Source organism: Pelodiscus sinensis, chromosome 4 (genome assembly GCF_049634645.1).
Source record: "Pelodiscus sinensis isolate JC-2024 chromosome 4, ASM4963464v1, whole genome shotgun sequence".
Taxonomy (NCBI): domain Eukaryota; kingdom Metazoa; phylum Chordata; order Testudines; family Trionychidae; genus Pelodiscus; species Pelodiscus sinensis.
Window position 1 is genome coordinate 31,347,400 of NC_134714.1, and position 22,056 is coordinate 31,369,455.

Genomic DNA, 22,056 nt, shown 5'->3' on the forward strand with positions numbered 1-22,056 from the left:
AGGGAATTAATATATTTGTCTGATAATCTAGTGTAGCTTTTCAGCTTCCACTCCTATTTAATACCCCTGCAATACTATCCTGATCACTAGGATATTGTCACAGGCTTGGGATAGTAGGAGATAAGCACAACTTGGTGCCCATTTAACCTAGTCGTGTGTTTTTACAAAATGGTAAAACGTTATATCCTTTTAGCAGGCCCACTTTGAGGGGGTGAGGGATGCAAAGGAGGCAATTTAAAGGAGACTGGGCAATTTAAAAAGGCTGAAGTAGGGGGGCATCTGCCATTGGCAGTGCAGCAGGAATAAGGCAGACTTCCTGCCCACCTTTGCTTCATGCCGCTCCTGGGAGTGGCTGGCCGAATCCTTGTGATCCCCAGAGGGAAGGGAATATCTCCAAACGCTGCCCCTTCCTGAGCACCAACTGTGCAGCTCTGATTGGCCTGGAACTGCGGTGGTGCTCATAGTTCTCCTGGTCTTTACACCTAGGAGCCACTACCAGAGGGTATTATGGTCACTTTTCGAAGCCACCTGAGGTAATTGCCACGCTCTTGCATCCTAACCCTCTGTCCCAGTCTGGTGAAAGTTAGTGAGGTTGGGAAAGAGCAAGTGATGAAGTGAGTGGGGAGATGGGCCTCACAAAAGGGGTAGGACAGGGGCATGGTCTCTGAGAAGGGGCAGGATACGAGCGCAGCAAGGGTGTTTGGGTTTGCGTGATGGGACAGTTGGCAACCTACCTAGGCAGACATGTAGAAGCTTTCGCTGTGTCAGAAGACCACAGCCAGTAGCACAGATGGCAGCTCTCTGGGCACGGACCAGCACAGGTGCAGTTCATGCATGCATGAGGGCCTGTTCAGCTTTTGGGCCCAGAATTGCTGTCAAGCAGGCTTGCCTTTCAGATTTAAAATAAAGGTGGGGGTGGTATAAAAAGACCATTAATGCACCCAATAAATTAGCGCCATGCTTACGAGTAGTTCTGTCATAGTTTCAAATGCATAGACACTTTTAAATATACATCTGTTTTCTATCTAGACATTGCATCAGCATAGCACTTTCTGGGGCACAATGGATCCGAATGCTGTGACCGTGATCCTTGACATGACTTGCACATGTGATTAGTTTTATGCATACTCACTAGTCCAGAAGAAGTCAATTTAACTGATATATTTTAATTGTTAGCATGCTTTATTTGAGAGGGAAGTAAAAAAGCTTAAAGATGTATTTAAAATGTATATTTGGTATATACATATAATTTTTAGTTGCATAAAGTAATAGTGAAAAATTTTGGCATTATTTATTGACTTATTTGTCTTGGTTTGTATAAAATGTAACTTTCATAGGTACTTCAAACATAACTTTAAAATATGATAATTGAATATGTATTTTATTTTTTTTCTGGTTTTTGGTTTCACCTTTGCATTGTCAGTTTAACTGATAAGTCACTCTTCAAATGTATTATAGCTATACAGGCTTTAAAAACTAACTTGCCTGAAAGATATTTTTTTATCTCTTTCTAGGACACTTTGATTGTGTGGTCTGAAGCTGAAAATTATGATTTGGCACTTAGCTTTCAAGAAAAAGCTGGATGTGATGAAATATGGGAAAAAATATGCCAGGTATGTTTGAAAAATGGAAGATTATTTAGATGGTTGCATTATGTCTTTGATTTTTATGGAATTTTTTAACAATGAGATTAAGCATAGTATTTGTAAGTAAAAAATGCAGAAGAAAACATTTACGTATTTGGTAATTGAGAAGTTGTTGCTTTCCCCCTAAAAATCTGGTGCTAAGTTTAAGAGTTGGGGAAAGCTTTCAGATCTGTGTGCAAACTATACTTAGGGAAAGTGTAGGTGAATCTCAAAGATATTTTTAACAAAGTACAAGTTCATGGAACAGATTAGACAAGTAAGCTGTATTCCACCAAAGTTTTATCTGATTGAGAATAAGGATGTTAAAATGCAGTTAATTGACTAGTTGACAAGTCAATAGGCACTTCTGCATTCCTTCTTTGAAATGTACAAGAGCCCCTGCTGGAACTCCGCATACAGCCCGGGGCCAGTGGGAAGTCCCGCCGACTCCGGGCTGCCTGCGTGTGCCTTCTTTGAAATGCACAAGATTCCCCTGTGGGGGGCTCTTTTGCATTTCAAAACCATGGAGCCTGGGATCAGCGGGGGACTCGGAGTTCCCTGCTGAACCCGGGCTCCATGCTATGCTTTCTTCTACTTCTCCTCTCCAGAGATGTCTTCATACATCACTTTGTACATTCCTGCAGATCGTATTCATTTTCAGTTTTATTCCATAAATCTTTCCCACCCATAATCAAAAATATTGACAGAGAATTAAAACTATTAGCTATAGACATATACAAAAGATAGAATGGCACCACCTTACCCAGATAAAAAGCCAGTTGTTCCCAGCTTTGGGGAAATTGTACGTGTTAGTATTCTTGCCAGATTGTTGTCCTCAGACTGTGTTTTGAAATCCCACTTTTTACATGTACCTGGGGCTGGACAGCACCCAAATTTGTGTCTCCCGGCCCTTCCCTCAGCCTTTTTTGGCTGCTATATGAATAGAGGAGTGTTCTCATCATTTTTCCATACTCTTCTACAGCCTTCTGTTTGTTGCAAGAATGAGGTGTTTTGTCCTTTATAACTCCACTAGTCTCCCAGCTGCATCTGTAGGGTGAGAACCTCAATTTCTTCAATTCCCTCAGTTTTTGTTACTGCAGATATATTGAAAAAGGAGCAGAGTATCGGTAACAACCATCATTTTTGGGTCCTCTTTCCCAGTGAATAACACCAGTGCCTCTGTGCTGATATTCAGTTTTCTCACACTATGGAAGAACAAAACTTATTTGTTTCTTGTCAGTTTTCACTATTACCCACAGTTATGAGAAATAGCAGTAAAAGCTGACAAAACTCTGATCAATTCATTCTGGTGCAGCTTGTGGTGGTAAGCTCTGATCAACACCAGAGGTAATTGAACAAGCTGTATATAGACTTAAACTGATGCAGTACAGTCTTCTTAATATCTGTTTGTATTAGAACCTTATTTTCAAAACCATAAGTGTTTAAGGAAAAAAAATGTAATTGAAAGCTTAGATTCTACAGAAGATGTTTACCTGAGAATGCTTCTTATTAACCTTGGGCAAGGGAATCTTTCAAGCTATAGTGATGGGCACTTGGAAACTGCTAAATTATAATAATTTGTTCCTTTTGCCTGAAGTACTCTGAAAATTCTGCTGTTTCTTGTATTCCCTATTCTTCCAGTTTCCTGTCATTTAAATATACAGCTTTATACAAACTAATAAAATTAAGTATCTAATCCAGAAAAATATTATTTCAAAATCTTTTTACGTTAATGAAGGTGCTCAGTATCCAAGAATGTGTCTTTCATACTACCAGTGGAAAGCACATGAGAATTTAAACTGCATTACATTTAAAATTCAAACTCTTATTCATGCTTTTATTTTTGGCTCCCTGAAGTAAAATTACTGACATTCCAGATAATACTTTCAATAAGAATATGATTTTAAGCCTTTCTGCCATCAAAGAGTATAATGTGGGTTTTTTGCTTCTTCCCCCCCACCTTCCCCCTCTCTTTTCTCTACTGGAAATTCAAGTTGTTAGAAATATTTTAAAAATTGCTAGTAGAAACTTTTTAACATTATTTATAAAAATGTCTCATTGTAATAGGTTCAAGGAAAAGATCCTTCAGTGGATATTACTCAGGACCTTGTAGATGAATCTGAGGAGGAACGTTTTGATGATATGTCATCACCAGGTCTAGAATTGCCATCTTGTGAATTAAGTCGACTAGAGGAAATTGCGGAACTTGTGGCATCTTCACTGCCTTCCCCATTGCGTCGTGAAAAACTCGCACTAGCATTGGAGAATGAGGGCTATATTAAAAAGCTCTTAGAAATTTTTCATGTGTGCGAGGACTTGGAGAACACCGAGGGACTACACCACTTGTATGAAATTATCAAGGGAATCTTCCTTTTGAACAGAACTGCACTTTTTGAAGTAATGTTTTCTGAGGAATGTATAATGGATGTAATTGGATGCCTAGAATATGATCCTTCTTTATCGCAGTCACGGAAACACAGGGAATTTCTGACAAAAACAGCAAAATTTAAAGAGGTGATTCCTATATCTGATCCAGAGTTGAAGCAAAAGATTCATCAAACATACAGAGTACAGTATATCCAAGATATGGTTCTACCCACTCCTTCAGTGTTTGAGGAAAATATGCTGTCTACACTTCACTCTTTCATTTTTTTTAATAAAGTGGAAATAGTTGGTATGCTACAGGTAAGTCTGAGGTTCTTACTTTTTTAACATGAAAAGTTAACTTGAAACTGGCTTTTAGCATTTTAAGATTTTTTTTAATATATATTATATGCAAGAAATTAACAGGGTTTGGAAGGCTAAGCTATAAATTTGATATTTTTCAATTAAAATGTGAACTTTAGACTTATTATCATAGAACTTATAATGTAAATATAACAAATTGCTTTACTACCTAACAGAACACAGTTGAATTTAAATTTGTGAGGCTATGCAGTAACTTGCTCAGTTGGGACTTTTATGAGTTAATATGCCAGCCTCTGTAACTAAAAAGTAAATCTTTTCACTGGAAAAATTCTAAATGTGAAATTTTAGAAGGTTGAGACAGCTCAGACAAGTTGTTTGAAAGATACAGATTTTATAAAATAGTTGTGACTTAAACATGTTCCTGCTTATTTGACTCATAGTTGTAAAATAGCTTTGCCTAGAAACTACAGATTTGTTCTAATCTCTTATTTTTGAATTTGTGCATTTGTTCAACGAGTTTTCATGGAGAAATTTAGATGTTTAATTTGAAGTCAGTGGATGTCAGCTTCTTAAACCAAACAAAAAAGGATGGAGATAATGTGCATGGTTTTTCTAGTAGCTTTGTAGTCTGAAGGAGTGATTACAGTGCTAGATGTTGCTGTTGCTGCTGCTCCTGACTTGCCTTAACATTTTAAACTTAGTTTGTTTAGGAGAGCCTCAAAACACACCTTTGAATACCCCCATAACATATAGGGAAACTGTGACTGAAAGAGGCAAGAGGAGTCAGTACTGCAACATATTCAAGCAGCTACTGTAGCTATCAGAAATAGGAGTAATATCTGTTGCACAGAATGAAACAGTTGATACAATAGTAGCAGACCAGTTTCTTCCCTACAACTTTTTTTTTGCTTTAGCCAGTGGTGATAAGAGTATTGCATGTAGAATATGGTTTACTAACTTGTATACAAGAGGCACAGCTTGGCTTGAGTGTTGGTTATGTCATTTGATTTGCTCTGTGACCTTGGATAAGTCACTTAAACCTCTCCATACTTCTGTTTCTACTGTCTGTAAATGAGTAAGATACTTCCCAACTGTCAAGTTTTATGGATTAATAATTTACATTAAACAGAAACTTGAACGATTCATAATAGTTGCCCTCTCCAGCTTTGAAAAACAGCAAGAAACTCTACACAGGAAAGAATAAACATTCTTTGTCGTATGGTAGCTAGGGAATATTAGATATCAGGTAATCGAGTAGCTGCATGAATTCTTATAAGTTACCTGACTATTCTATAGTCCTGGGGGCTGGCAGTCTAGTGGTAGCTCTTCTGACTTCCAGAAAGCACCAAGAGGGAGGAAAATTGTAGGTATGTAAATGGGGAAGGCTTATAAAATGGAAGTTGTTTGGCAGAAACATCTAATTTAATTTTGCTTCTTTTTGGAGAAAATGAAACAAGGTATACAGAATAGTATGGATCTCTTACACTGTGGTACATTTAAAACCACAAAAACAAACTTGAAAAATGTACCAAACATTATTAGCCCAATGTTTAAACCTACTGATCTGTCTGAAGTACAGCTGTGTTTCAAGCTGTGCCTCAAGCTGTACCTCAAGCTATGCTCTGCCCCCAAACTGCGTTATCTAAAATTTTAGAGCAATAAAAGGGTTTTGAGTAATTAAACTTATTAGGGTGGCATCTCACCCCCAATAAAATAATTTTTATGCTGCCTTTTTCTCTTCTTTCCCCACACAGCAAATATTAAGGTTAGGTATAATGTTTCCTTAGAATGTTTTTTCTTTTAAGAGGCTGAAGACTTGAAGTTCAAATTTTAAAACCAAAAAGCCATATTTTCTCACCCTTTCATTCCACTTCTCCACACTTTTTCTTGCTCCTTTCCCTACCCTGGGAGAGGAGAAAAGGCAGTCAATGTGTAGTTGACTACACAATTAACTGATAAGCCTGGGCTTATTGATTAATCCTATAGACTACATGCCCGCTTCTCTCTCCTCTTCTCCCCCCCCCCCCCCCCCAACTCCTGCTGCCTTGGTGGGAGCTGATATGCCCAGGGTGCCAACTCCCGTGGAGCTGCCTGCCCCTCTCTTCTGCAGCCTCCCTCAGAGGCAGCAATGTGGGATTGGGCAGGTGGCATGTGCAGGTTCTGTGGAACTGCCAGCTTCCCTTTCCTCCTTCCCCCTCCCAGGCAGTGGGGGGATGGGAAGGGCAGGCAGGAGCCAGTGCTTGCCAGGAGCTTGCTCCCACCTCTCTCCCCACCCCCCTTGTGTGTAAAATGTCAAGCAGTTACACGTTTGCTTAAATAACCAATATTCAACATCTCACTAGTTTTATGGTGGATATTGTACGGCTTGGGTAAATGTGGGGGTACATTAGTGGTAGAGGAATGAGAATGGGAGGAACTGTTCATGTGTGTGTTTAAACTTGTGAGGATACTCATTGATTTCAAAGAGAGAATGAAAGAGAGAGGGAGAAGAAAAGATACCTTCAGATCATTACCCACAGCAGCAGTGATGGTAAGAAGAGCTTCAAAGACTCCTGCCCACTGTCCAGTTGGAGCAGCTAAGGGATGGATGGGTAGCAGTCTTCTAAGCATCCTCCCTTTGAAAACTTACCTACTCAGGCTGCTTGTCTCTGAGATACCCGACTCCCTCTGTCCCATCCTGTTAAAGGATCAATGGCACTTAGACTTCTATTCACCTTTCCGCTCCTCCTGAGTAATAGCATGCAGCTCCCTGGTCCTACACATCAAACCTAATTACTGTTCAGCCTGGAGGAGTAGGTTTTTATGCCTTATAAAACCTAGGTTAGAAAAATTTACTCCGGAGTACGGTCATGTTAGGAATGTAAAATCCCATTTAATTGGCTAGCCAGTTAAACGTAACCAATTTAAACACTATTGTGTATCATTGCCCTATAGCAGTTAGAGAAACTGCGGCTGAAAGATTAAAATTACTTGCCTGTAGATTAAAGGGGGGGGGGGCGAGAGGGGAGCTACTCCAGCCTAGAATGGCCTGCCACTAGAGTGGAACACCCCACCCCTCTGCTGCCACCGCAAGCAAAGGCTGCTCTACCCTGGCCCGAGCAGCCCCTGCTGTGGTGGGCCAGGGCACCCCACAGACGGGCTGCTCCGGCTTCCTATGTCAGGTGGGGAGCTGCTCCAGCTTCACCAATTAACCTTCACCAGCAGGTGAAGGAGACCCTTGAAGAACGTTCAATAATTTCCACTCCACTGTCAACCTTAGCCTGAACCAGTCCACGTGAGTGATCTACTTCCTTGACACTACAGTACAATTATATGACACACACATTTCCACCACCGTATACTGGAAACCTAGCAAGTGTTACACTTACCTTCATGTCTCTAGCTTCCACCCTATTCACATTTCCCAATCTATTCTTTACGGCCAAGCCCTAAATACAATGGATGTGCTCCAATCCCACAGACCGATACAAACATCTATAGTATCTATATAGAGCATTCTTAAAACTGAAATACCCACCTGAAGAAGTGAAAAAACAGGATGACAGAGCCAGATGAGTACCCAGAGATCACCTACTTCAAGGTATGCCCAGAAAAGAAAACACAACACCACTTATAGCCCCCAACTTAAACCCTTCAATGAATTATCTACAACCTATCCTAGAAAATTACCCCTCACTCTCTTACATGCTTTGGGGGACAGGCCGCTCCTTGCCTACAAACAACCCCCGAACCTCAAACATTCTTTCTAGTAACCACACAGCACACCGTTATACTCATCGAGGAACCCACCCCAGTGCCAACTCTGTCCACACTTATATACCAGCTATATCATCATACGACCTAACCACATAAATCACCATATCAGAGGCTCATATAACTGTACGTACATCCACAAATGTGATCTATGCTATCAAATGACAGCAGTGCTTTGTATATTGGCCAAACTGGCCAGTCTCTGTGAGAGAATTAAAGGACACAAATCAGATATCTGAAAAGGCAACATACAGAAACCTGTCCGGGAACATTTTAACTTGATTGGACACTCATTAATGGGTCTCAAAGTCACCTTATTGTTTCAGGCCAATTTACAAGCAAGCTCCACAGGGAGGCTTCAGAGCTTAACTTCATTTACAAGTTTGATTCCTTCAACAGAGGTATGAACAAAGACATTGGCTGGGTGACTTGCTATAATCCACATCCTAATGACCTAAAAAACCAAACACTGGGTACTTAAGAACACTTAGTACCTTCTATATCAGCTGCTTGTTGCATGGACACTCTGACTATTCTTTTCCCTTTCCCCCCCTTCTTTTTCCTTCTTTTACACCCCCACCCCTCCATTTGTTATTTATTTAGAAACTGGACTTTTAATAATTCCATTCATCTGAAGAAGTGGGTTGTGCCCACAAAAGCTCATACCACCATATACATGTTTTGTTAGTGTCTGAGGTTTCTTTCTTACTATTGTTAATTCTATATATTAGTTGATGGATCCTGAACGCTATATAAGTCGTTGTAGTTAGTAAAGTGCCTGGCATTCTCCCTTCCACCTTACCATTTCCTGCTGGAGCCAGTGCTTGGTATTGTTTTTTAGGGCACTGAAGTTTAGCTAAATTTAACTAAAGAGAACCCTGGACTGTATGTTCAGAGTGCTTCATGATAGTCCGATGGGAACCAAGGATAGAGGTTTCTGAGAGCTTAGTTATCTTCTGTGGGTTATGGTGATGCTTGTGGCAGTGTTACTACTGCTGTTGATTTTTAGGTCAACCTTGGATAATTCTGGATTCAGTGAAGGTGAACTATACAGGAGCAAAATGGTTCCGCTTTATGTTTAAATGCTTTAAGTTATTTAGGAATGTAAAGTATTTATACAGTCCATCCACAACATCCGCGCCTCTTCTCTTCACGTGCCATACACACAAGCACTCTTCTGGCTTTGTGTATTTGCCACCATTTTTTAACTAATCCCTTCTTGGACATCTGTGAATCCAGACTAAAAACCAGGGCAAAGTTTTAATTCAGGCTAGGAGGTTTTGCTTGGTTGGGGCCCTCAGGTGAGTGGGCGATGGCCATCCTACATGTGATTATTGCAGATATTTGACACTGAGTGCTTTTTTAACTCTCTTTTGGGTAAGAGGGAGCAAGTAAAGGGTTTTTCCCAGAGACTTGTTAGAAACTCTTGTGTTAGCATTTGACAGCTAAGTTCTCCAAAGATACTGTATACATTGGGCCATATTCTATCCCAGGACTGCAAGAGATGAGCAGGACTTTCTCTACAGTTGCTGCTCCCAGTAGCATGAGGTTGCTGTGCTTGTAGGTACCCAGAATTTGAGCAGCAATACTCTCCTGTGCTATTGTTTTCCCATCTCATCCCCTGCTAATGTCCCAAGAGTGTGGAGAAGGAAATTGTCAGACATGAGTGCAGAGGATACTACGGATGTAAGCAAATAGTCAACTACCCAGAAGCCTAGGCTTATCAGGTAGTTGAGTCACTACTTGACTAGTCACTCCCCTCTCTTCCTCCCTCCTCCTCCCCCCCTTTGTATCAGAGGCACCAAGGGAGCTGGTGCTGGGAGGAGCAGACTTAAAATCTGGTTTCCCCAGCACCGTCTCTGTGGGGGGTGGGCAGGGGAGGCAGAGGAGCAGTGGGGAAATGGCATGGTCAGGGACCGACTGCTATGCCTCTTTCCCTGAAATGTACACATTTCAGAGGGAGAGGCTTAGCAGTTGGGACCCCACAGGTGGCTCCTGTACATTTCAGAAGCAGAGGAGCAGCAGGATAGCAAGCACCCCCCTTATCAGCTAATTGAAATTTAGCATCCCTAGAGGACACTAGTGAGACCAAAAGAATAGATTGGGACAAGAAGCCTAACATGTAAGGAAGAGAGTAACCATTTTAGGAGCCTGGGACAGAGGGTGGGATGGACAGGACTGAGATTAGAGGAGGAGCCTGGCAGGGGACACCGGGACAAGGAGTCTAGAAGAGAAGGAAGTTGACATATGAGGAACATGGAGAGAGATAGGGATGAGGAGCATTGGATGGAGACTGGATTTACTGGGATGAGTACCTGGGTGGGTGAGAAGAAGAAACAGGACTGGGGCAGGCTGAAGTAGGCAGAGGTAGAAAGGAATCGGCTGAGGGGAAACAGGAGCCCAAGCGTCCACTAGCACATGCTACCTTCCAGAAGATGGCATGGAACCCAAGACTGTTGAATCTCATTCTGCATTTACTGTCAGAAAATATTTGTGGAACCCAGTGGCAAATTTTGTTGAATCCCCGTCCCACTGCCAGTGGCTGGTCCATGCAAAAGATGATAACTTACTGCTACTGTCAATTACTTCCATTACCTCATGTGGCCCTGCGGATGACTTATACTGACAACCACATTATGCCACTTGTTTTTTCAGTTTTTCTTTAGAACACATTCTAGAGCTGTTAGACATTTTTAAAAATTCACACTCGAGATTTAAAAAGTTGCAATTAAACATAGTTTTAATTTAATTATTTAACAATAATAGAATACCAATTAAAATTTACTATATTTTGGATGTTTTTTTCATTTCCAAATGTATTGATTTCAGTTACAATACACAGTACAAATGTATAGTGTTCACATAATTACAGTGCAAACATTTGTAATAAGAGATAAAGAAAAATAGTATTTTTTCAGTTCACTCACACAAGTATTATAGTGCAGTCTGTTTAGCATGGAAGTACAGATTACAAATGTTAAACTTTTTTTTTTTACACATAACTCCATTCAAAACCAAAACAATGTAAGACCTTAGGGCCTATAAGTCTACTTCTGTTTGTTCAAGCAATCAATAAGACAAATAAATTTGTTTACATTTGCAAGAAATAATGCTGCCTTCTCACTATTTACAGTAGGAGTAGGCAATAATTTTTGATGGGGGGGGAGCAACTCCAAGATTTTGGTGAAGGGCTGCACTGTTCTATGGGGTATGTGGGTTCTGGGATGGAGGTTAGGTGCAGAAGGGAGCTCAGGTGGGGGACTGAGGTGCAGGAGAGGGTGTGGGGTCTGAGACGGAGTTTGGGTGAAGGAGGAAGTTGTGACCTGAGGCAGGACATTGAGGTGCATGGTGCAGGAAAGGATTCTGGCCTCAGGGAGTGGTGTACGAGGGGGTACAGGGTCTGGAAGGGAGTTGGGTGCAGGAGGAGGTGGGGTGCCAGAGAGGCTGTGGCCAGGAGGTGCATATCTAAGCAGTTCCTGGACAGCAGCACTCTTAAGGTTGCTTGCCTACCTGCCAGCTGCCCCGGCTGACTTTTACATGTGGCTTTGCATTAATGGTGGGAGTGGATGGGGGGGGGAGTGGAGGAGAGAGGCTTTGTGTACTGCCCTTTAATGTTCAATGCACAGCTGTTTCTGGCCAGTGGTAGCAGAGAGATTTTGCTGGTAGCAGGGGAAGTTATAAAGCCTCTCCCTTTCCCCAACCCCGCAGCACAGAAAGCCACAGGGAGCAGCTAGCTAGCTGCTTTGAGCAGCACAGGGTGGGAAGTGCAGATGAAAAGGTTTGCTGGGCTGCCCATCCCTGATTTACATGGTCACCTGAAAATGAGAATAAGCATATGCATGGCACTGTTGTAATATACATACTATACACTTTGTATTTTGTGGTGTTATTGAAATAATATCTTTTGAAAATACAGAAAAACATCCAAAATATTTATTATAAATGTAAACTGGTATTCTGTTTAACAGTGTAATTAAAACTGATTAATAGTGACTCTTGTTAATCCAGTTAATTTTTTCTTATTAATTGATTGAATTTAACTGAGATTGACAGCCCTAGTTGGAAAGTCAAGAACTCAAGTGAAGAAATGCCAGAATTAAGATTGGCCCCGTATGCATATAAATTATAATATAGTCTGTATTTTCATCTTGAGGCCTCAGCATTCTTCCCAGTTCTGTATGCCACAGTTTTAGGAAAGATCTGGACAAATTGGAGGGAGTCTATAGGAGAGCAACAAAAAATGATATAAGGTTTAGAAAATCTGCCCTGACCTATGAGAGAAATCTTAAACTGCTCACATTTAGTCTTGAGAAAAGAAGGTTGAGAGAGACTTGATAACACTCTGAAAATATGTTAAAGGCTGTTAAAAAGAGGACCGTGATCAATTGTTCTCTATCCACTGAAAGTAGGACAAGAGGTAATGGGCTTAATCTGTAACAAGGGAGGTTTAGGTTAGATAGATGATAGGAAAAACCTGTTAACCTATAACTGGGATTGGGAACTGAAGGCCCCCGGGCCATACCTGGCCCCCAGCTTGCCCGAATCCCACCCCCAAGGCTTAGAGCTCCTCCCTAGCATTGGGGAGCCCGTGCTGGTGCTCCAGCTTCCCCTCCCTTTCTCCCCCCCCCCCCCCCCCCATCCCTCTGTAGGCTGGAACACACAAAATCTACTAGGCTGCGCCCTCCTAGGCTCCGGTGTGTGAGGGTAATGTGGGAAGTATCTTTTTCCTTCTAAGTCAAGAGCTACAACAGCGGTGGTTTGTGTATTTTGCTTCTCACTCACAGTTCCCCATACCTGACCCTGTAAGCTTAGTTAAGCTATGAAATAGCCATCACTGAAGGGTTTTTTGCGTTTTTTTAAGAATAGGTTAGATCAGTGTTTCTCAAAGTGTGGTCCACAACCATCTTGCAGGTGGGCCATGGGCTCAGGGCTCCCCCTTCCTCCGCCCTAGTGAGGGGCCTGCACTGGTGCTTCAGTCCCATGACCTCCTCCCCTTAGGTTGGAGCGCCAATGCTGGCTTCCCGCAGTGGGAGGGAGAAGCCTCGCAGACTGGATCTGGCTCAGTGGAGGGTGGGGCAGCTCTGCATATTGCACTTCCCCTTCCCCTGGATGGTTGGAATGGCAGTGCAGGAAACTGGAGGCTTTCCCCGCTGCTCCCATTGGCCAGAATCACAGCTAATGGGAGCAGCAAGGGGCATGGAGCCAGGTAAGTGCCCCTCTGTCACCCTCATGCCCAGACCATGCACCTGCCTCCCACTGAGACCCACACTGCTCCTGCACCCTCTCTTCCTGACCCCCCCAACACATCACATCTCCTGCCCCCTCCCTAATTCTCTCCCAGGCCTCACCTTCAGTCCACTTCTGTACCCCTTTTGTCATCATGGGTTGTTGCCTTGTGGTCTGTGGAAAGGCAGGATGGGCTGCGTTGAGTGGGATGAGCTGCAGGCAAAAAAAGTTTGAAAACTACTGGGTTAGATAAACACCTGTGAAGGATAAGTTTCCTTGGTCATCAGTCAGCATAGGGGGCTATTGTTGATGACTTATTGAGGTCTTTTCCATCACTGTGTTTTTATGATTCTATACAGTGGATTAGACACATCGGTGTATAGTTCCCCATCTGTAAAACTCAGGACATGTTACCTCATTCATGTTTGTGAAGCGATCTTATACTATTGTGATGAGTTCCATTTTAAATGGGAGTGTCTATTTTATAATCCCTCTTCTGGCCAGTTCTGTCTCTGCTGAAGTCTGCCTCAGTTTCTCTTTAAATCAAGTTGCCTTTTTAAAAATAGTTCACACAGGCCAGATGTTGTAAAAATTGCCCCTTTTGAGGTCCAATTTGGTACATCCAGTGAAATGTCTTTCAAAGGAAAATTCAGACATTCAAAGACATGATCAGCTGAGCCCACCCCACTTCTGAGAGCCTGTCCTCTCTAATAATTCAGTTCTTCCATCGCATGGGGTGCTGTTCCTCCTCCCTGAGGGGGCCTGTCTTTCAGCTCTCTGAGCACCTGTTGCTTGAAGTTTGACCTACACAGGTCTTTCCAGTTATGCCTTTCCCCTGTTGATTCAAGGACATGCAGAAACTTCCTTATTCCATGGTGTCTGAAGGCATCCCTCAGAAATCTAACTTTGAATTCCCTTCATTAAGGCCCAGGTGCCTCCCTTTAGACCCAATATGGCATCAGCTAATTAGTCCAGGTGCACTGAATCCTGCTTACTTTTTTTTTTTTTTAAGAGAGCAGGCATCCTGTGACAGTCCTAAGAGGCTACATCTGTACTTCACTACTTCAGGATACCAGAGTTTGAAATAAGTAGTGTGTAAAAAGCACCAAATTTTGAAATAAGCGGTTTAAAAATTAACTGGAAATAAACTAAGCAATTATCCTAGCTCAAATTATGTAGATTATTTCAAGCTCCAGGTACAGTGTAGATACACCCAGAAAGTCCCTGCAGAGATTGAGTACTATATTCCATGCAGGGATTGAATGGTGTGCCTGAGACCAAATGCTGAACAATAAAATATTGAATAGGTGCTTAATCACGGAGTATGTGATTCTTTCCTCACTTCACCTTGCAATCTTAACACTCTTTTAGCGTAGGTGTGTCTCTCCAATTTCTGAAGTTCTAATTTTTTAGTGATGTGGGTGCCAAAAACATAGACTAGGGATGTAAAGGTCTTACTGGGCAAGTGGTTAACTAGCAGCAGGGTCCATTGCACTGCAGATGGAGGCTGCTCCAGCCTGACTAAGCTGTAGCAACACCCCTTCAACCTCACCTGTGGCACCGCTCCAGCCCCACCCTCCCTTCCCCCGACCCATAGTGCAACGAGACACGCCCAGTTCAGAGCAGCCTCCCCTCTGCTCATGGTATGACCACAACGCGGGATTCCTTTTAACCTGTTAAACTTAACATTTAATGGGTTAACTTTTTAAAATGAGATTTAACATCCTTAGCATAGAATGGGGATTGAATATGTACATATTTTGTCAAAAACAATTAAAAAATCTGTGTGTGTGTGAAATAGATCTGTCACTCTTTCTTGAGAAAGGTTTGTCTCCTGCATATTTCCATCCACAAATTTGGTTTCTTTGTAAATCAATTGTGCCAGCTATTCAAAAACTGTCCATTATGCTAGCTCAGAGAGTGGGTAGTTAGACTTTCTAGAATGGCAAAGTAGTTATAAGATACCCTTCCTGCATTTTGGGCCAGCATACAGGAATATTGGTAGAAACAAGTGACTAGGTCAGGTTTTACCATTTGAATGGCTGCAAATTTGCTGAGGTAAGGACTTTGTTTTAATAAAGGAATACTTGCATAATGGGATGTTGGCTGTATTATTTATGCATTGATACAATAATATTTATCAGTTATGTAGTGTGGATGGCAAGCAATGATTCCTGCTCCACAAAGGAAGAGAAGTTGGGGGTAGAGAAGAAGCAGGGTTCCAGCGTGTAGGGGCTCATGGGAGCAGGAACAGACTTGCATGGGGGGAGCAGGCAGGCCACAGAAGGCTACTCCAGGGTACCAGTTAATCAATTACTTATTCACGTCCTTAGAAGAAATAATTCCTTTTGTTTTAAAACTGCTACCTATTTAATTTCATTTGGTGACCCTTACTACGTACATTATAAGAACAAGTAAATCACTTTTCCTTACTAGTTTTCTCCATACCAGTCATAATTTTATTGAACTCTATCTTATCCTCCCTTAGTCTCCTCTTTTCTAGAGCAGAAAGTCCAAGTTTAATCCCTCCTCGTATGGGACCCATTCCAAACCCATAATAATTTTTTTACCCTTTTCTGAACTTTTTCCAGTGACACAATCTTTTTTGAGATGAGCTGGCCACATATGTATACAGTGTTCAAGATGTGGGCTTAAATGGATTTATATAATGGCAATAAGATATTCTCTGTCTTCTTCTCTATCCCTTTTTTAATTATTCCTAATATTCTGGTTGCTTTTTTGACTGATGCTGCACATTGAGTGGATATTTTCAGAGAACTATCCACAATGATTTGAAGATCTCTTGAGTAGTTATTGCTAAATTAGTTCCCATCATATTGTATGTATAGTTAAGATTTTTTTCCTCAATGTGCGTTACTTTACATTTATCAACATTCAATTTCATTTGCCATTTTATTGCCCGGTCACTTAGTTTGGCGAAATCTTTTGGAAGCGCTTTACCGTCTTCCTTGGTCATAACTATCTTAAGCAGTTCACCATCATCTGCAAATGTTGCCACCTCACTGTTTACCCCTTTCTCTAGATCATTTATAAATAGGTTGAGCAGCATTGGTCCCAGTATGGACACCACTAGTTACCTCTCTCCATTCTGAAAACGTACCATTTATTCCTACCTATGCTTTGTTTCCTGTCTTTTTAACCAGTTATCAATCCATGAAAGGATCTTCCCTCTTATCCCATGACAACTAACTTTACTTAAGAGCCTTTGATGAGTGACCTTGGGGCCTTGTAAAAGGCTTTCTGAAAATCTATATCCATTGGACGCCCCCCCCCCCCCCCCGCCTTGGTCTATAAGTTTGTTGACCCTGTCAAAGAACTCTAGTAGGTCAGTAAGGCATGATTTCCCTTTACAGAAACTACGCTGACTTTTCCCCAACAAATTATGTTCATCTATGTGTCTGAGAATTCTGTTCTTTACTATAGTTTCAACTACTTTGCCTGTCACTGACGTTAGACTTACCAGACTGCCAGGATCGCCTTTTAAAATATTGGCTTCCCATTAGCTATCTTCCAGTCATTATGTACAAAAGTTGATTTAAAGGATAGGCTACAAATGACAGTTAATAGTTGTGCAATTTCACACTTGAGTTATTTCAGAACTCTTAGGTGAATGCCATCGAGTCCTGGGGACTTATTACTGTTAAGTTTATCAATACTGCATCTAATGACTCCTCAATCTGGGACAATTCCTCAGAATGGCTCAGGTTTGGGAATCTCCCTAACATCCACAGCCGTGAAGACAGAAGCAAATAATTGGTTTAGTTCCTCTGCAACGACTTTATCATCTTGGAGCACTCCTTTGGCATCTCAGTCATCCAGGGGCCTCACTGGTTGTTTATAAGGATGTTAGTGTATAGCCGAGTAAATGATTAACCCATAAACCTAAGCTTACTGGTTAATCCTATCAACTATATGCATGGGGGTGGAGGACGTGGAAAGCATGTGCTAGTGCCATGAGGATCTGCCTTCAAGCAAAAGCGACAAGGAGTCTTGTAGCACCTTATAGACTAACAGATGTATTGAAACATAAGCTTTTGTGGACAAAGACTCATTTCATCAGATGCATGTAGTGGAAATATCCAGAGGCAGGTATAAAATATGCAGGCCAGAATCAGGCTAGAGATAACGAGGTTAATTCAGTCAGGGAGGATGAGGCCCACTTCTAGCAGCTGATCTGGAGGTGTGACTACCAAGAGAGGAGAAGCTGCTTTTGTATTTAGCGAGCCATTCACAGTCTTCGTTTAATCCTGAGCTGATGGTGTCAAACTTGCAGATGAACTTAAAGGAAGACATCCGTCTGCCTTTCAGCAGACTCCCCATGAGTACTGAATCCACCTATCCCTCCACCCCAATTCTGCTGCCTCTGACAGAGGCAGTAGCACGAAGGGCCAGGGGTCAGACGGGAGCCAACACACTTGGGTAGCTGGCTTTCAAGCAAACTTCCCAGGCATATTGGCTCTTGCAGGCCCACATGCTCGTCCCTCTCCTTGTTACCTCCCACAGAGGTGGGGGCAGGCAGGAGCTGGTGCTTAAAAGCTGGTTGGTTCCCTGCAGTGCTGCTGCTTCTGCCTGCAGGGGAGGGAGAAGGATAAAGGAGACTGCTGTGAAGCAGCCTCTGTCCACAGGGGGACCAAGCTTCCCATGGAGCAGCCTCTGTCCACGGCAAGCCTGGACCCACCACAGGCAGAGGCTGCTTCGTGGCAGCAGCTCCTGTCTGTGGGAGTCCAAGCTTCCCGCGCAGAGACTGCTTCACATCCCATGGAGCATCCTCAGCCTACAACAAGCCTGGGCCCACCACAGGCAGAGGCTGCTTTGTGGCATGGTCCCTGTCTGCAAGGGGTCCAAGCTCCCCGCCGACAGAGGCTGCTCTGCATCCCAGTTTTTAAACTGGTTCCCCTAGTGGACTAGCTCCCATCTTCCACCCTGTACTGCTGCCTCTGATTGATAGAGGCAGCAGTTCAGGGTGGCAGGGCGCTCCCCAGGAGTGGGGCCGGGGTGCACTGACTGCTGGCCCTACCCTCTGGGATTATCAAATAGTCGTGTAACTGTTAATATTTTATGCCATTACATGACTATTCAGTTACACAATATCTAACATCCCTGGTTATTTAGCAGGCTTCCTGCTTATAATGTACTTAATGTTTTGCTATTACTTTTTGAGTTTTTGGCTAGCTATTTTTCAAATTCCTTTTTGGCCTTCCTAATTATATTTTTACAGTTCATTTGACTGAGTATATGCTCCTTTCTTTTTTTCCTCACTGGGATTTAACTTCCACTTTTTAGCTCTTAAATACCTTTTTATATCTTACTGCTTTTTTTGTTAAGCCCTTGTGGCATGTTTTTGGTTCTCGTACTGTGTATTTTAATTTGGGGTATACGTTTAAGTTGAGCCTCTATTATGGTATCTTTGAAAAGTTTCCATGCATCCTTCAGGGATTTTATTTTTGGCACTGTATCTTTTAATTTGGTTTAACTAACCTAATTTTTGTGTAGTTCCTGTTCTGAAATCAAATATCACCTTTTTGGGCTGCTGTAGTTTTTCCCACCAAGGGGATGTTAAATTTAATTATATTATGGTCACTATTTCCAAACAGTCCAGCTATATTCCACCATATGGACCAAATCCTGTTTTTTTGCTTAGGACTAAATCAAGAATTGCCTCTCCTCTTGTGCATTCAGCATAACTGAATTTTAATTTGTTTTTTTCCCCCCCATATTCTATTACAGGCCCTCCTCACTGCCAACTCAGCTTAGTGCTCCCGCATGCCCTATTCTAGTGATATCACAACTACCAAAGAAAACCCTCATTGGACCATGGGGGGGAAGGAGACAGGTAAGTGGTGTTTCATACTTATATGACGCTCTTTTGCAACTAAAAATAGTATTTTATACATTTCTGCTCACATTAGAGGCTGTCATTCCAAACCTTTTGTATAATGCAATAGTTAAAAAAAAAAAAAAAAAACTTGCAAAACTGCGCCATAGAGTGAGTAAACACCATTTACTTGACCCTCCATATTGGCTGGTTGTATGTGCCAGCAAGCTCCTGTGATGTTTGTAATTTTGCCAGAATAAAGCATATTGTTGGGCTCACTTGGAGACCTATGATTTGTGTTTTCTGGGGATCTGAAGAACAGAATAGGAGGGAAGGAGCACAAAATTTAAAATGTATGTACTTTTACTGCTGCCTTATCTCTTGTTTGAGATATTAAGTGCATGGCCTTACTATATTGTAGATTTCCTTTATTATGTTCATCAATTTTGAGCAAACAAATTATTTTTACTTTTAAGCCAATCTTTTAAAAAGGGTGGGATAAATATAAGTTTCTATACATGCATGTTTAGTCTCAAATTGCATTATCCTACTGACAGATTCACATGTAACAGCAGTGTTCTGCTCTTCGTTTTGAAAACGTTTTACAGAAACTAATTCGTTTTGCAGCCCCCCTATAAAGTAAGTATATATTGTAAGTGATATGGGGGAACTGAGTAAAAAAAGGTAAGTCATTTTGCCCTAATATCAAAGGAGTGCATCATGATGGAATTAGACTTTTTCAGGATTCATGCTGCCAGCAGTAGGCTCAAATGGTAGGTTTTATTTGCAGTTTGAAAATGTGTTTTACTGACAAGCTTACCATGCAAATTATGTGCTGCACACTAAGGTAAATAAGTGAAATTTTCCAGTGGAAAATGGCGCAGTGAAATGTGTGTAAGTGTTGGTGGTATCTGAGCTTAGTTTCTTCTTTCTTCCATGCTAAAAAGTTGGATGCATATGTTCCCTTTAAAATTTGATGGGTTCCTGTTACTGTACTACCAAACCAATGCCTAAATGGTAATGGAGAAATGTCTTGAGGGAAGTTACTCATAAATACTATATAAGAGGATCTATGTGAAGTGAGATAGCACAAGGTCATGGAGATGAGGGCACTTTAATTTATATCACAAATTTATCAATTTTGTATTGTGTGGGAGGAAAGGGTTACATAAAGTAGATGCAATATTACAACGAGGCAGCATTATATTTAAGGCTGAAACACTGTTTCTCTTCTAGGAATTTATTTGCTTGTAATTTTATTAAACTTTCACCATTTGGGCTGAAATTGTCCAGAAGTTAACCTTGACTAAAAGAGATTACGAAGAAAGCAAGGAGAATAGAGTTTGGGATTTTGGGTTTTGGTAGGTGGGGATTCATGCCTGATGATTGTTGAACAGCTGTTAAGCAGCTGAAGTTGAGAGTTAAATTTATTTCCTTGAAAAAGCCTGAATTGAGAAGTCTGTTAAAATGTTCCAGCAGGGAAAAGCGCATTGAATTTGACAATTTTTCATATCTTTTGAAAATTTCATGTGTTCTGTTGTTCTGTGATTCTATGAAAATATAACTGGAAGTAACTTTGAAAGGTCAAGTCCAGTTCCCTGAACTCATGTCAGACCAATCACCATCTAGACAGTGAGTGGGGGAACCTTTTTTGGGTCAGGGCCACTGAATCACAGAAAAATGAGTTGGGGGCCTGCACACAAGTGATGTGGCCCCTAACTAAGAAGCCCTACGTGGGCTCCGCTAGTAGATTTTGTGTGCTTCAGCCCCACGGTGGAGCAGTGTCAGGGGTGGAGCACCAGCAAAGGCTCCCCAATGCTGGGTAGGATCTGAGGCTCAACGGCTGGATCCAGGCAAGCTAGGGGCTGCATCCAGCCTCCGGGCCTCATCTAGACCATCCCTAACCCCGATCTAGACCATCCCTAACCTGCTCTTCAAAAATCTCCAGTGACAGAGCTTCTACAACCTCCCTAGTCCAGTGCTCTGACAATTACAAAGTTTTTCCTAATGTCCAACCTAAACCTCCCTTGCTGCAATTTAAGCCTGTTGCTTCTTGTCCTGTCAGGAATTAAGGAGAATTAATTTTCTCCCTGCTCCCTGTAATAACCTTTTAGATACATGAAAGCTTTTATCATATCCCCTCTGTCTTCTCTTTTCCAGACTAAACAATCCCAAATCTTCCCTCATAGGTCATGCTTTCTGTACCTTTAATTATTGTTGTTGCTCTTCTCTGTCCACATCTTTTGGCATGTGGTGCCCAGAACTGAACACAGTACTCCAGTTAAGGCTTAATAAGCGCAGACTGGAGCAGAAGAACTACTTCTTATGTCTAGCTTACAACACTCCTGGTAATAAAGGATGTGAAAAGGTAACTTTGTAACCACTAAAATCTTAACAGTTGCATGGTTATATGGGCTGTGGGCTTTGCAATATAAAGCTTAGTTTTGCTTTATACTGCAGAGCCCACAGCGAAGCCTCCATGGGAGTGGGGGCTGGCAGGGGCTCCTAGCTTCACTGCCATGGTGAAGCCGACCCCACTCTGAGAGCCACAGTGTGTAACCTGCAGCGGGGGGCCAGATAGGGGTCACTCCAGCCAGTCAGAGCAGCCCAGGCCCATAGTGGACCCTTGTAGGGCTGAAACAGCCTCTGCCCAGGGTGGGTAGAGAGCTGCTCCAGCCCCTACCAGTTAAGTGGAATCAGTAAGCCTCACCCGCTAAGGGTAAAGCTTACCGGCTAACCAGTTAACCTTTTACATCCTTACTGTTAATACATCCCAGAATGATGTTTGCATGTTTTGTAGCAGTGTCACATTGTTGACTCGTAGTTAGCTTGTGGTCCACTATGACCTCTAGATCCCTTTCTGCAGTACTCCTTCCTAGGAAACCATTCCCCATTTTGTATGGGTGCAACTGATTTTTTTTTTCCCCC

At 42.0% G+C, this 22,056-nt stretch overlaps 1 protein-coding gene across 3 annotated transcripts in view; it reads left to right on the forward strand.

Moving 5' to 3' along the window:
* The window catches only part of PPP4R3A (protein phosphatase 4 regulatory subunit 3A), a 97,640-nt gene that overhangs the window by 37,373 nt on the left and 38,211 nt on the right, over positions 1-22,056 (forward strand). For all 3 annotated transcript variants that reach the window (XM_025190962.2, XM_006135507.4, XM_025190961.2), the window contains 2 exons: positions 1,515-1,613; positions 3,693-4,310. In XM_025190962.2, coding sequence (XP_025046747.1) covers positions 1,515-1,613; positions 3,693-4,310 — 717 coding nt within the window. The remainder of the gene's footprint in view (positions 1-1,514; positions 1,614-3,692; positions 4,311-22,056) is intronic.